Source organism: Garra rufa, chromosome 18 (genome assembly GCF_049309525.1).
Source record: "Garra rufa chromosome 18, GarRuf1.0, whole genome shotgun sequence".
In the NCBI taxonomy this organism is placed as follows: Eukaryota; Metazoa; Chordata; class Actinopteri; order Cypriniformes; family Cyprinidae; genus Garra; species Garra rufa.
This window is the reverse complement of record NC_133378.1, coordinates 24715925-24730119: the sequence shown is the minus strand read 5'-3', so window position 1 is coordinate 24730119 and position 14195 is coordinate 24715925. Positions and strand designations below refer to the sequence as shown.

General features: G+C 34.4%; 2 protein-coding genes across 2 annotated transcripts in view; one reads left to right on the top strand and one right to left on the bottom strand.

Annotated features, from left to right (window-relative positions):
• lrp1ab (low density lipoprotein receptor-related protein 1Ab) overlaps nt 1-14195 on the top strand; it is a 198379-nt gene that overhangs the window by 150509 nt on the left and 33675 nt on the right. Inside the window, exons 31-43 of the mRNA XM_073822691.1 lie at nt 444-671; nt 1756-1930; nt 3930-4024; nt 4120-4269; nt 4417-4560; nt 8216-8341; nt 8432-8563; nt 8648-8782; nt 8868-8997; nt 9124-9250; nt 10305-10456; nt 10613-10737; nt 10879-11253. Of these exons, the coding sequence (XP_073678792.1) occupies nt 444-671; nt 1756-1930; nt 3930-4024; nt 4120-4269; nt 4417-4560; nt 8216-8341; nt 8432-8563; nt 8648-8782; nt 8868-8997; nt 9124-9250; nt 10305-10456; nt 10613-10737; nt 10879-11253 (2094 nt within the window). The remainder of the gene's footprint in view (nt 1-443; nt 672-1755; nt 1931-3929; nt 4025-4119; nt 4270-4416; nt 4561-8215; nt 8342-8431; nt 8564-8647; nt 8783-8867; nt 8998-9123; nt 9251-10304; nt 10457-10612; nt 10738-10878; nt 11254-14195) is intronic.
• On the bottom strand, nt 12466-13464 carry LOC141291403 (somatostatin receptor type 4). Its single transcript, XM_073823574.1, has one exon. The coding sequence runs from the start codon at nt 13462-13464 to the stop codon at nt 12466-12468; it is 999 nt and encodes a 332-aa protein (XP_073679675.1).

Sequence of the window (14195 nt, the reverse complement as noted above, 5' to 3'; positions counted from 1 at the left end):
AGCATGAGGCTTTTCTTTTAGATTTCTTTTGCGTTGGCGCTAGATCCTCAATGTTAGATTTTTCAGGTCTGGCTGAATGTTAGTAGTCTTGTGTGGGCTGTAAATCTCTTTAACCGTCAAGAAAACAACAGTGCACCCTGCCGCCCAGATGCACGATCAGTGTTTAGTATTCAGCAGCACGGCCTCCATTATGGCTCTGTGGAGAGCGGAGTGATTGGAGTAGAGGACCTGTAGGTTCAGTGATGAATTAACACTGACATTAGATAGTAGTGGCAACCGCTCTTCTGTTTAGGCTAATCGATATGGAGATTGTCGAATTTGCTACTAATATAGGTACTTATAGATAAAATATATAAATGCTTTATCTTACAATATGTACATTTGTGTATTTTTGATAATATTATATATCTAATGACATTGACTCTTCTGTTTTTCTTGTCCAGAGTCGCGTCAGTTCCTGCTGTATGCTCGTCAGATTGAAATCAGGGGGGTGGACATTGATAATCCATATTACAACTACATAATTTCTTTTACTGTGCCCGACATCGACAATGTTACAGTGGTGGATTATGATGCTCTGGAGCACCGCATCTACTGGTCTGATGTTCGCACTCAGACGATTAAAAGAGCCTTCATCAATGGGACTGGTGTGGAGACGGTTGTATCAGCTGGTGAGATGATAGTTTGAGCTTCAAGACCTATTCTATGAATACACTGGCTCCAAAAATATATGAACACTTAAACATTGAACTTCATTGCTTTAAACTTTTTGGAGGAAAGAAAGCAAGATAAATACACATGGGTCATTCTGTATCAACTCAACCTAAATAAATGTCCCCGGCTCATATTTTGGTTTTGCTAATATTAGAAGAAAGATAGTATATTGTGCATATAGTGATGAAAGTCAAAATGTTAAGTGGCATGGATGAACATTTACTGAATAATCCACGATTTATTTTAGGCATGCAAACTTTTGAAAAAAAAATGTTTCTGGCACTCAGACAGGTATGTTTCATGCTTTGAAGATAGATTTCTAGTTTCATCATTATTTGTTCTTCAGACATCCCTCTTTAAAATAAAAGAAGTATCATATTTCTGCTAAGTGACCCACGTTTGGTTTTTGACCACTGAAAATGTGTACATTTTAACGATTTACTCCAGGAGCCATTTTGAAATTCCAAGATCTCTAGAACAGAACCACATTGGGCCTTAAAATGGAGATGCTAAAAGGAAAGTTTGTTAAGATCCAATATCTAGAAGGGCATTTAGATATCTAAAATACTTCTTGAGTTACAGGCATGCAAACTTTGGAGAAAAAAAAGTGCTCTTTCTGTATTTTTTGTTGTATTCATTGTCACATAATGCAACAAAGATGGCTAAAGTCAACAGATTTTACTAATCGACCTACTAATCTCTGTGTAAAAATAACATTATGATGCTGCCATCTTTCTGAAGTCATTTTTACCCTATTGTAATTTGGCTCTGAATCTCAGATGAATATTGACATTTTGACCCCCTCTACAAAATAGTGAATTACTCAGTAAATATTCATCCATGACATTTAATATTTTGTCTTTCATCACTATTCATGTCTATTTTTCTTCAAAAAAAATATTAGCAAAATCAAAAATTTGAGCTGAGGAAGTTTGGTTGATTTGACACAATGTTTATTCTTGCTATGTTGCTCTGTTTTTCAGAATGTGTGATCGGTTTACAATTCTAATCATGATAAAAATGTCTCTCTTTCTTCACTAGACCTCCCTAATGCTCAGGGTCTGGCTGTAGACTGGGTCTCCAGAAACCTCTTTTGGACCAGCTATGATACGAATAAGAAGCAGATCAATGTTGCACGCCTGGACGGGTCCTTCAAGAATGCTGTAATCCATGGACTGGACAAGCCTCACTGTTTGGTGCTACATCCCATCCTGGGGTTAGTACAAGTGCACACACATACACAATTGCTAGTTCAGGCTTAGCATCAGTGCCGTTCTGTCATTTTAGTCTCTTTAGCCTCTTTCGCTCTCAGCTGGTTTAGTAGGCCACATTTGGAGAGGAGCAGATGCCGTGTCAGTATGTTTCTGGCAGAGATTGTAAAGGGTGTAGATGAGAAATCTAGACGTTGCTCATTAGTGTGAGCTATAGGTTGGACAATATGGCCGTCCTCGTGTTGCACTTCTCAGTCTGTTGCTGTGTGGCCAATGTGAACCAGATGTGTTTGTTGTAGTGCCAGTGTGCTAGTTTTAAGACGCGCCAGTTTCTAATAAAAATAGCAAGCTTACGCATGCAGACAATATAAGTTACTCAGCTGGTTTTTCATTTGTTCAGTGTTTTTTTCCCTCTACAATGGTTTTGATAATGATAAATTAGTGTTTATTTCATCGCCCACTGGTGTTTTGAGAGATAGTTTCTGAGTTGACTGACATATTAGGACTTATACTTGTATATATATATATATACACTGCCGTTCAAAAGTTAGAGGTCAGTAAGATTTTTTTTGTTTGTTTTTTTAAATAAGTGTCTTATGCTCACAAGTGCTACATTATATGCTAATAAATAATAGCATATTAGAATGATTTCTGAAGAATTACGTGACACTGAGGACTGGAGGAATGGCTGATGAAAATTCAGTTTTGCATCACAGGAATAAATTATATTTTAAAGTATATTAAAATAGAAGACCGTTATTTTAAATTGCAATAATATTTCACAATATTACAGTTTTTATTCTGTATTTTCAATCAATAAAATGCCCCCCTGATTCGCATAACAAACGTATTTAAAAAAAAACATAAAAATCTTTAAAACTTTTGAACAGCAGTGCAAATATATATTTTTTGAACCAAACTAAAATAAATGTCTTTTAATGTCCAAAACTTTAAATAACAGAACCTTAGCAGACTTTAACAACATGGTGCTCTTCGCAAATAAACCAGTATTGGTAACTAAAATTAATAAAGTTATTTTATTTTAGTTATTTTAATTAAAATAAAGCTAAAATAAAATAGAAATATTAGACTTAAAACTTAGAAACATTGCCTTGATAACTAAGTACTAAATTTACTAAAACCTAAAACCGAAACAAAGATAAATATGGTCATTTAATTTCTATGTTGAAATAAAAACAAACTAATACAAATGACAAAAGAACATTAATTTAAAATTTAAATGAAAATATAAAAATTAAAGCTAATTAAAAATATTAAAAGTGAAACTAAAATCAGTAAATTAAAGCTTTATACAAATATTTTTTTTAAAAACTAATAAGAATGACAGAAATATATAACAAAATCCCATTTCCGCCACTGAATAAAAAATTGGAAAAGGTCATTGAAATGTTTTCTCTCACAATTCTACATTTTTTGTCTCAGAATTGCAAGATATAAACTTACAATTCTGACTTTTTTTCTCAGAATTGTGAAATATAAACTTGCAATGGCAAGTTATAAAGTCAGAATTGCGAGATATAAAGTCACAATTCTGATAAGTGTATCTCACAATTGTAACTGTTCTCAGAATTTTGAGATAAAAAAAGCAATTCTGCAAGTTATGAAGTCAGAATTAAGAGATAAATGCACATTTGTGAGAAAAGTCAGAATTGCGAGTTTGTATCGCACAATTCTGAGAAAATAAGTCAGAATTTAGTTTGTATCCCACATTTCTGACTTTAACTCACTATTGTGAGTTTATATTACACAATTCTGAGAAAAAAAGTCAATTGCGAGTTTCTATCAATGTAATTTGAAGAAAAATTTTTAGTTGATTGGCTGAAATGGGCTTTCATACAAAATTACTGAAACTTAAACTAAATTGAAAAAATTCTAAATGTTTATAAAACTGTTGCAAATAATTTGCAGAGATTTACTTTGTTGATATCTACTTTATGTCAGCACTCAGCTATTGTCGTCTTATTCTTTGCACATTGGTTACAGAAAGCTCTACTGGCTTGATGGGGACAACATCAGTATGGCCAACATGGACGGCACCAACCACACATTACTGTTCACCAATCAGAAAGGCCCAGTGGGTAAGTCACCTGTGTGGTGTAAGTTTAGTTTGCCTAAAGCTGAAAGACAGCCTTTTGGAGATGATGTTTTACACCTTTTCTTCTTCGCACGACAGGTCTGTCCATAGACTTTTACATGGAGCAGTTGTACTGGATCAGCTCAGGGAACAGCACCATTAACCGCTGTAAGATGGATGGGTCTGGACTGGAGATCATCGAGGGTGTGAAAGGAAAACTCACCAAAGCTACAGCCCTCGCCATCATGGGTGAGAGAGAGAACCATCAACCGCTCACTGAAGTTTTAATATCTTAATTGTGAATTGTGAAGTTTTTCTGTTAAGTATCAATCATGTGTTCTCTGCATTTTAACCCATTTGGAATAACCGACTGACTCTTTTATGTTTTATGTGTAGGAGATAAGTTGTGGTGGGCAGATCAGGGCACAGATCAGATTGGTACATGTGACAAGAGCGATGGAGGCAACTGGAAGGTTCTTCGAAATAACACGTCACCCATGATGCATATGAAGATCTACAATGAGACTGTGCATCAACTAGGTGTGTGTTTTCATAATTATATGTCCTCATAAATGAATATGGAAATGAAAAGGTGGAATTCTTCTTTATAAAATTACTTTTAAACTATTACTTTAATACATTTAATTTTAGAATGTGTTAATTGTTATAACTATTATTATTATTATTACACTACTGGTCAGAAAATTATTTATTTTCTAGAATTACACAGTAAAGACATGAATTCAACAAACTTTTCTTTTTTTTAATGCTGTTGTTTTAAACTTTGAATTTATCAAAGAATACACAAAAAATCAATCAAGGTTTTCACAAAATGATTAATTTACGAAATATTCAGTTTAAAGAATATTTAATTACATCTTAAAATGGATCACATAATCCAAAAAGGGGTTTCTGGATTGTCAGATGGCAAGACAGAATAAATACTGATATTATAAATGAGATTACATTTTAATTCATACTTAAAATTAAAGTACATAATATAATTTATAACGATTATTAAACCCTAAATTGCTTATGTAACTTTGTCACTGTAAATGCATTTGGAGATTAAAAAAATAAGGAATTCTTCTTTATAAAATTAATTTTTAAAAGAATAATTAATCAATTGTATTTTTATTTTATTTTAACTATTATTTAATTAAACTAATAATGCATTCTACATAAATAACAGTTAAGTTGATGATGATTTAAAATACAATTAATGTATTTTAAATTATTATTAATAATTTAAAATACAGTTAATAATTTAAAATACAATGAATAACAACAGCAACAACTATTATTATTATTATTATTAATATTATTTATAATCATTTTATTATTGGTGTGGTTGTTTTGTTGATGTTACTTAATTTACTAAATATTCAAAAGTAATTTCTGGATTCAGATGGCCAGACAGAATAAATTTTAAACATTTTAAGTAATACTTAATTTGTATGTAATAATGTAATTTATATTGATTATTTAACCCTAAATTGTTTATGTGACTTTGTCCCTGTAAATGGACATTTTAAAAAGAAAATTTATTTAATTATTTTAATTATTAAATATTTAATTTAATCATTAATAATGAATTATTTTTATTTTTGTTAAATTATTATTTAATTAAACTATTATTTCATTCTAAATTAATAACAATTATGTTGTTAATAATTAAAAAATAAAATTGTAACAACAACAATTATTATTATTATTTAATTTACTAAATATTTAAAAAATATCCAATTAAATGTAAAAAAAGGTTCAAAAGGTGAATTTCTGGGTTGTCAGATAACAAAACAGATTACATGTTAATATTATTATAGGTCTTAATCAGTGTTGGGAGTAACGCATTACAAAAGTAATATATTACAGTAGTGTATTACTTTTTGCTGTAACACGTTAATATAACGCATTACTAATACAATTTGGGTAATAATAATACTCTTTACAATCTCAGTAACGCAAGTTACATCAACATATTTTAACTCAAAATTAATTTGTGAATTAAAAAAAGTCCACGAGTAAAATATTTTGTCTTCCTGTTGCTGGAATTCGATGGTTGAGATGACTGCAGAGACGGATTCTACATTTGTGAGATAGACGCACTCCCGTTATGGAGAAATACCACAAGTAACTCCTGGAGCACCTGGACTGGTGCCACTAACACTAAACTAATGAAGAGAGCTGCGAGTCGGAGAAGAGAAAAAATGATGGACGAGCGCAGACAAGCAACAAAAATTAAGCTAAAAATGACAAAATCTGTTTTTATTAAATCATAGTCTGTATATAAAATGAATGAATATGCGAAATATATCTGACATAAATAGCCCAATTAACAGATTTTATGAACAGACAAAATGAAAGGAAAAGACTGAGTGACATATGCTGCTGAGTTTGGTTCATTTTTGTCTGGAGCGGCGCTCTACGAAAGTTCACGGAAAGGAAACCAAGATGACAGAAATAAAAGTAGAGTCACTGCAGTTTTAAATGATCTGTATGACCAGAAATGGAGTTGTTCTGCTATTCGATTGCGCCGGCGCCTCACGCACACACAGCATTGCAAAAGTTGCAGTCTGTTAATTATAAGAATAAAATACAGTCAATCAAATATAGAAACACTGGTAAAATGAAATAGTGCGTACTGCGTAGTACAATCCGTGCCCTTCAGCCTGAGCTTGGGCAAAACACATATTTGCTCATGTGCGGAGGATGCTTTATAAGCGCGTTAAGTACAAATTTACATAATAGTTTGGCATTCAGATACATCACGAATATGGACACGTTTAATTGGATTCATGCCGAATGAGAGTTCTGCGTCAGAACAATGCCGTTTGCTTTTAGTTTCGCTTTTACCCTCATTCGTTTTGGCTTGTTTAGCAACTTATATTCTTCATTCTTGTTTTGTTCTGAAAACCTTTTAAAATAGCCTATAGGCTATTTATTGTGTTTAATGTTTGTACATTATAACACTTCGCTTTATTTACTGGTGTTATTTATGAATGTGTTAATGCGGTTTGTGCTTATCCGTGTTTAACCTAAACTACAACGTAACATTAATAGACATACCGGTAGGCCTACCTAAATATGTTTTCATAATTTTATGCTAGCTATCCTAAACTTAATGTATAATGAGCCGCTATAAACTTATATTTTGGCATTTTATAATCTGTGGATATTTTGATGAAAGTAACTCAAAAGTAACTAAAATAAGTAGTGTAACGCATTGCAATTTAGAGACAGTAATATTGTAATGTAACTAATTACTTTTAAAAGATAGTAACCAGTGTTGTTTTTGACAACCATCTTAGATTTAGTCTTAGTCTTTTGGACTAAAATGCTTATTAGTTTTAGTCCAATTTTAGTCACTTCTATATGTGATAGTTTTAGTCCAATTTTAGTCGAAGAAAAGTCAAAAAGGTTTTAGTCTAGTTTTAGTCAAAAAAAAGGGGAAAAGGTAGTCTTTTAACAAATTATTGTAGGTCAGTAAGTATTTTGATGTTGGGTAGTGTCACTTATAAGTTGTGAAAATAGCAGATCTATAGTTCAACACAATGTGAGCCTCCGGATCGACTATTTTCACCAATAATTACAATAATGAAGGAATGGTTTTAGACATAAAAGACATATTTGAAATACACCCATAGGTCCTCTCACCGTTTGCGACCACCCATCATGGTTAATCGTCTGTCTGTCTGAGTGCCAACAATGTGACGCGTTGAGCACGTTGTGCGCTGCACACCAGGTGGTGGGCGTAACCAAACATGGATAGAATGCTAAAACGGCTTGCCATACTAGTATGACAAAGAGTATTTAATGCTAAAACGGCTTGCCATAGTGGCAGATACTTTTTAGGTTGTAATATTTGTAACATTTTCGTCTATTCTCGTCTCGTCAACGAAAACTGACACACGTCTCGTCATGTTTTAGTCATCAACGAGCCATTTTTACCTCGTCATTGTCTCGTTATCGTCATGAAAAAAAGTGGCGTCAACAAAATGATTTCGTCATCGTCATCGTTGACGAAAACAACACTGACAGTAACTAGTAATATATAATGTATTACAATTTGGAAGTAACTTGCACAACACTGGTCTTAATATATCTATTGCGTGAAATTAACACAATTTTAACAAGTAATCCAAACTATTAATCAAAGTTGGTATCATTTGGATGTGTTTGATATCTACATTAGGTACCAACCTCTGCAGTAAGAACAATGGCGACTGCTCTCAGCTTTGCTTGCCAACTTCACTAACTACAAGAGCCTGCATGTGTACGGCTGGATATAGTCTGAAGAGTGGCCAACAGTCCTGTGAAGGCAAGAGCTCATACAAACATCGCCAATGTACTCCATTTGCTTTCACATGACAACATTTTAACATTGATTGTGTTGCATTTCTATGTGCAGGCATGGGCTCGTTTTTGCTCTATTCTGTGCATGAGGGCATCCGTGGCATTCCTCTGGACCCATCGGATAAATCTGATGCCCTTGTACCTGTGTCAGGCACCTCGCTTGCTGTGGGCATTGACTTCCATGCTGGTGAGTATGCAGATATCTTTGTGTACAAAGATACAGCGTGAAAACAACTAACTTGAGGTGTTTTGTGCTTCTTTTGCCCTGTAGAGAATGACACCATCTACTGGGTTGACATGGGGCTCAGCACTATTAGCCGAGCCAAGAGAGACCAGACCTGGAGAGAGGATATAGTGACTAATGGCATTGGACGTGTGGAAGGCATCACTGTGGACTGGATTGCAGGTGTGCAAACGTGCAAACACACATTTAAAAACACATTATATGTATACTAGTGTTTCTAACGAATTGTGTTGTTTTGTACAAACAGGTAACATCTATTGGACTGATCAAGGCTTTGATGTGATTGAGGTGGCCAGACTCAACGGCTCCTTCCGCTATGTGGTCATCTCTCAGGGTCTAGACAAACCACGTGCTATTACTGTACATCCAGCGAAAGGGTGAGGGAATGTGTCTGTATGTTTAGTGAAGGGTGAATGTGTGCCTATGAACTTGAGAAAATTGTGTATTTGTTTTTTTTTATATATTAAAAAAATGATCTTAGACTCAAGTATTTGTTTGTACAGGTATCTATTCTGGACGGAGTGGGGTCAATATCCACGTATTGAAAGATCTCGTCTGGACGGTTCTGAGAGAGTAGTTCTTGTAAATGTCAGTATCAGCTGGCCAAACGGCATCTCCATCGATTACCAGGTTTGTACATAAACTAGAACCCTATGAAATCTGTTTTATTTTTTCCCAAATTCTCTTTTTTTCTTTTTTTTTCAGATTCTTTCTAATTAATTAGAAAATAATAAATTTTCTCTAATTAATTAAAATCATGAAACATGCACAGTAATTTATTAAAAGTTTAACAAAAAATAAATGTTAAGGCCCTATGAAATGTGTTTTTCCCCCCTCAAATTCAGTTTTATTTTTTCTCAAATGATATGTTTCCATAAATTTTTTAATTAATTGATTTTATTAAAAAAATAATAATTTATTGGTATTTCATTTATTTATTTCTAGAAATATTGTGTTGGGTATTTAAATGTTTCTGGTAAATAATTTATCTGGTAAATATTCCTTAAAATTATAATTATTATATTAAGTCTGTAATAGTTTCTTCAAGTTAAACCGTATTTTTATTTTGATGGTTTGTTGTGAAGACCCTTTTTTTTTTCTCAAAAGAAACAGTAATAAGCTCATAAAGTGACTTTCAAAGCATTAGAGATTATTATTAGAGATTGTTCAAATACTCGGCAGAAGCTGAAAGCATAGTAGTAACTGAAACTGCTCAGGTTTCATGCAGGGTTCATATTTAAATAGTTTTTTTACGTCTTAATATTTATAGACACTAGTTCATATCATGTTTTTATTCAAGTGTACTAACCTACTTTTGATTTATTTATCTGTGACATTCAGCGTTATACAGCAAATTCCATTTTTATGGCTGGATTCCGCAATTCAAATTGTAACACTGAAGACTGGAGTAATGACTACTGAACACTCAGTTTTGCCATCACAGGAATAAATTTTTGAAAATATATTGATGTAAACCGTTAAATGAAATTGTTTTTTAAATGCATTTTTGAACATTTTTCTTCACAAAAAAAAAAAAAACTTTCGAACCCCAGATTTTTGGTTTATTTGGTTTTTACTTAATTTTTCATTTAATTAATTAATAAAATGAAATTAAAATGTATCCTAGCAGTGAAACTACTACTGTACTGTAAGTGCTATATCACTAATGTTGTACAATGTGTAGGAGGGCCTGCTGTATTGGTGTGATGCCCGTACAGACAAAATCGAGCGCATAAATCTGGAAACTGGAGAGAACCGTGAGCTGGTGCTGTCTAGTAACAACATGGACATGTTTGCTGTTTCTGTCTTCGAGGACTACATCTACTGGAGTGACAGGTGCAAAGAGATTCCTTTAATATTGCTTAAAATTACCTTTTTAACTGTCTCCTTTAATTCATATTCATATTCATTTATGATCTCAAAAGTTTTTATCTTACTACTGCAGTAGATTTTACAGGTAATGAGCTTTTTATCTTCTCATATTTCCAATAGGACACATGCCAATGGCTCCATCAAGAGAGGAAACAAGGACAACGCCACAGATATGGTATATCTGAGAACAGGAATTGGCGTACAGCTCAAAGACATTAAAGTCTTCAACCGTGCAAGACAGCAAGGTGTGTATCCTCCTAAAAAAACACTCTAAAGAACTTCTTTTTAGTATAGATTTCCAGTCAACCAAGAGACCCTAGTATATAAAAAGTTGGATTTTAACAACAGCAACTTTGTTTATTTTAATATCTTAATATTGTTTGCAGGTACCAATGTCTGTAAAGTGAACAATGGTGGTTGTGAACAGCTGTGTCTGTTCCGTGGTAATGGTAATCGTACCTGCGCCTGCGCACATGGCATGCTGGCAGAGGATGGCCACAGCTGTAGGGATTACGATGGCTACCTCCTCTACTCGGAGCGGACTATACTAAAGAGCATTCATCTATCGGATGAAACAAATCTCAATGCTCCTATAAAACCCTTCGAAGACCCGGAGCACATGAAGAACGTCATCGCCCTTACCTTTGACTACAGGGGTGGTGGTGGAAAGGGAGCCAATAGAATCTTCTACAGTGACATTCACTTTGGTAACATTCAGCAGATCAGCGATGATGGCTCTGAACGCAAAACCATTGTGGAAAGTAAGTGCCCGATCTTATCATTCCTTTTTTTATTATTCTGTATTGTGCCGACCAACCGAATGAGGCTAATATCAATACTAACAATCAAAAGTGGTAATAAAACCTTTAGTTTCATTGATCAAAAAAGACTTTTATGTAATTACAAAAACAATCTGTTTCTAATAAATGCTGTTCTTTTGAACATCTATCCATCAAAAATTCCTGAAAAATGGTTTCCAAAATGGTTTTCATGGTTTCCAAAAAATTAGCAGCACAATTGTTTTCAACATTGATCATTATATAAAAAAAAAGAAACAATCTTACTTAAGCATCAGACCTTTGCCATGTCGCGCCGTGCCGCATCCAGTGTAGACAGCATGATAGGTTCTATTGTATTTTGTCATGTCGCATCCAGTGTAGACATGGTGTAAGAAGCCACATAATCTCACAGAAGGATTTATTTCAAACACTCGACTGAATTATGAAGTAAGTTTGGAGTAAAAACAATATTAAATGTGTACTTTCAGATCTAGCAGCATTTACTACACAGAGCCGTAGTTCACTGAGAAGCTACGGGACGCACCAGATTCTAGAGAGCATTTGATTGGACAAAGTTTGTTGAGAAGCTGAAGTGCAGGGTGATGTCATCAAAATCAATGATCCATATTGGCGGATGTTAGAGACTGTATGTTTTGAATGCTTATATCTTCTAAATGCGAATTTTGTCATCGTTTTGGAGCACACTAGTTTATAGATAATCTTAAGGCTAATATTTTCATACTAAAAGCCAATAAACTTCCATTTTGATTTCACTTTAAGACATAACCAACAGTTTAAGAGAGTACTTGACAAGACGGGTATTTTTAGTTAATTTTGTGTGCATGTGTCGTTCAAGAGCAAGGAGTCGTGAAAGAGAAATCAATTTGGCGTTTGCACGTTATATGAAACACTGCTATCTCTCTCTGTGTGTGCATGCAAATGAGTGCTGAAATTAAATTCTCTTTCACCTCTTCATGCGCTTGAATGGTCTAAAATCCTTGAATGTTTAAATCGGCAAGACTTGATCAACTGTGATCCGTTTTACATCTACAAGCAAGTGAACAACACGAGTCAAGAAGGGATTTTATTTCACTATTTAAGATGATACATTTGGGTAGCCTGACTGGAAAACCTCATAGCCCCGGGGACATCAGGCTAGCGATTTTGCACAACAAATGCTTCTGCATTTTATCCTCATTGTTGAGGAGGGGTGTCCAGCTCCACAGGGTTAAAGGGCTGCACTACGGCTCTTCCTGGACACATAACACACCCACAACCTTTGCAGCACCTTTGTCCCAATGACAGCAGCTCTCGGCGAAATTTGTTTGACATGAAAGCATAGAGCAGTGGATTGGCTACAGCCGAGGAGCTCGCTAGCAGCCGAGCAAGGATGGCGAAGTTGAGATGATGTGTACGTATACTGCTGTTATTGATACTGATGAGAAAGAACATGAGGATGTAGGATGGCAACCAGCAGATGGTGAAAACTAACACCAACAGGATCGATGTCTTGGTCACCTGATTCTGGTAGCGCTCCAGTTGTGACGAGGTACCTTGCAGTCGCGTCCTTCGTAGGAAGCTGTAGAGTTTGGTGTACATGACGACAATGATGATCAGAGGGAAACCAAAGCCAAACAGAAACAGAACAGTACTGTAGACCAACTGGCTGATGTCTGTTAGAAATGCAAAGCAGTGGATGGGAGCAGTTCTCAATTTGCGGAAAGCGAACTGAGGTGCTGCGAGAGCCAAGGCTGGCACCCACATGAGAACCACAGTAACCCGCAACCAGCGGCGCAGTCGAAAACGATATGTCCAAGTGGGGTACACCACAATCAGGTAGCGCGTTACCGCTAAGGCAGATAGAGTAAAAACACTCGCTGAGTTACAGGCCACTCCCAGGAAACTGATGACTTTACATAGGATACAGCTGAAGGGCCAGTAGCCCAGTGCTATAGCGGCGGTGTGGAAGGGCAGGCAAATGAGCATTAGTAGATCTGAAGCACTCAGGGCTAAAAGTAATGTATCTGTTCCTTGAAGAGACTGGAGTCCATTTTTCCTCCTCCGTCCAGTCAGGACATAGATGACCAGCGAGTGTCCCACCAGCCCGATTACCATGACTATTGCGTCCAGAGTGGGAGCTAAAACCTGTGTCAGTTTCCAGCTCAGACTCCCACAATCATGGCTAATATTCATACTGTCCCAGTGCGGATCGTCTTGATATACACTGAAGAGCAGTTTATTGAAGTGTAAATGACACGTTTAACCTCAAGATGAATATTGTCGTCTGCTTCAGACTAATAATTAGCCCTTTTGAGAGTTAATAACTTCCTCACATGGTAAAGCATCGCTCGTTGGGGTGTTTACTCCAAGAGATAAAGGGAGTCTCTGTCTGGGTGGTTGTTAGCAGTTTTTCTGTAAATAGAGGACAAAATACTTTTTTACAGTGTTTATATATATATATATATATATATATATATATATATAATATATATTTTTTTTATATATAAAGTTTCTGTAACATACGCAGGATATGTCCAAAAGATAATGACTGGTCGCTGCCCAGTCAGTTAACATTAGGATTCATAATTTCACATTTAATAATATAAACAACAAAATCAAGTAACCAAACAAATAATTTTGAGCATCAACTATTTAAAAATCTAAATTAATGAAATTCAAATAAAAAAAAATAGTTATAATATAATATAAAATTATAATTGACGATAAGTTATTATATTATATTATATTATATTATATATTATATTATATTATATTATATTATATTATATTATATTGAATTTGTATGCTGGCAGCATTTTTCAGTATTTTAGTCAGTGCTATTTTAATACTTTTTGAATAAATAAGAATAACCACAAAAATATGAATAACTACTGTAATATATATACATATGTGTAATAAGTAGT

Coding starts and splice junctions, on each gene's coding strand:
- LOC141291403 (XM_073823574.1), bottom strand. CDS start 13,464: ATGAATATTAGCCATGATTGTGGGAGTCTGAGCTGGAAACTGACACAG.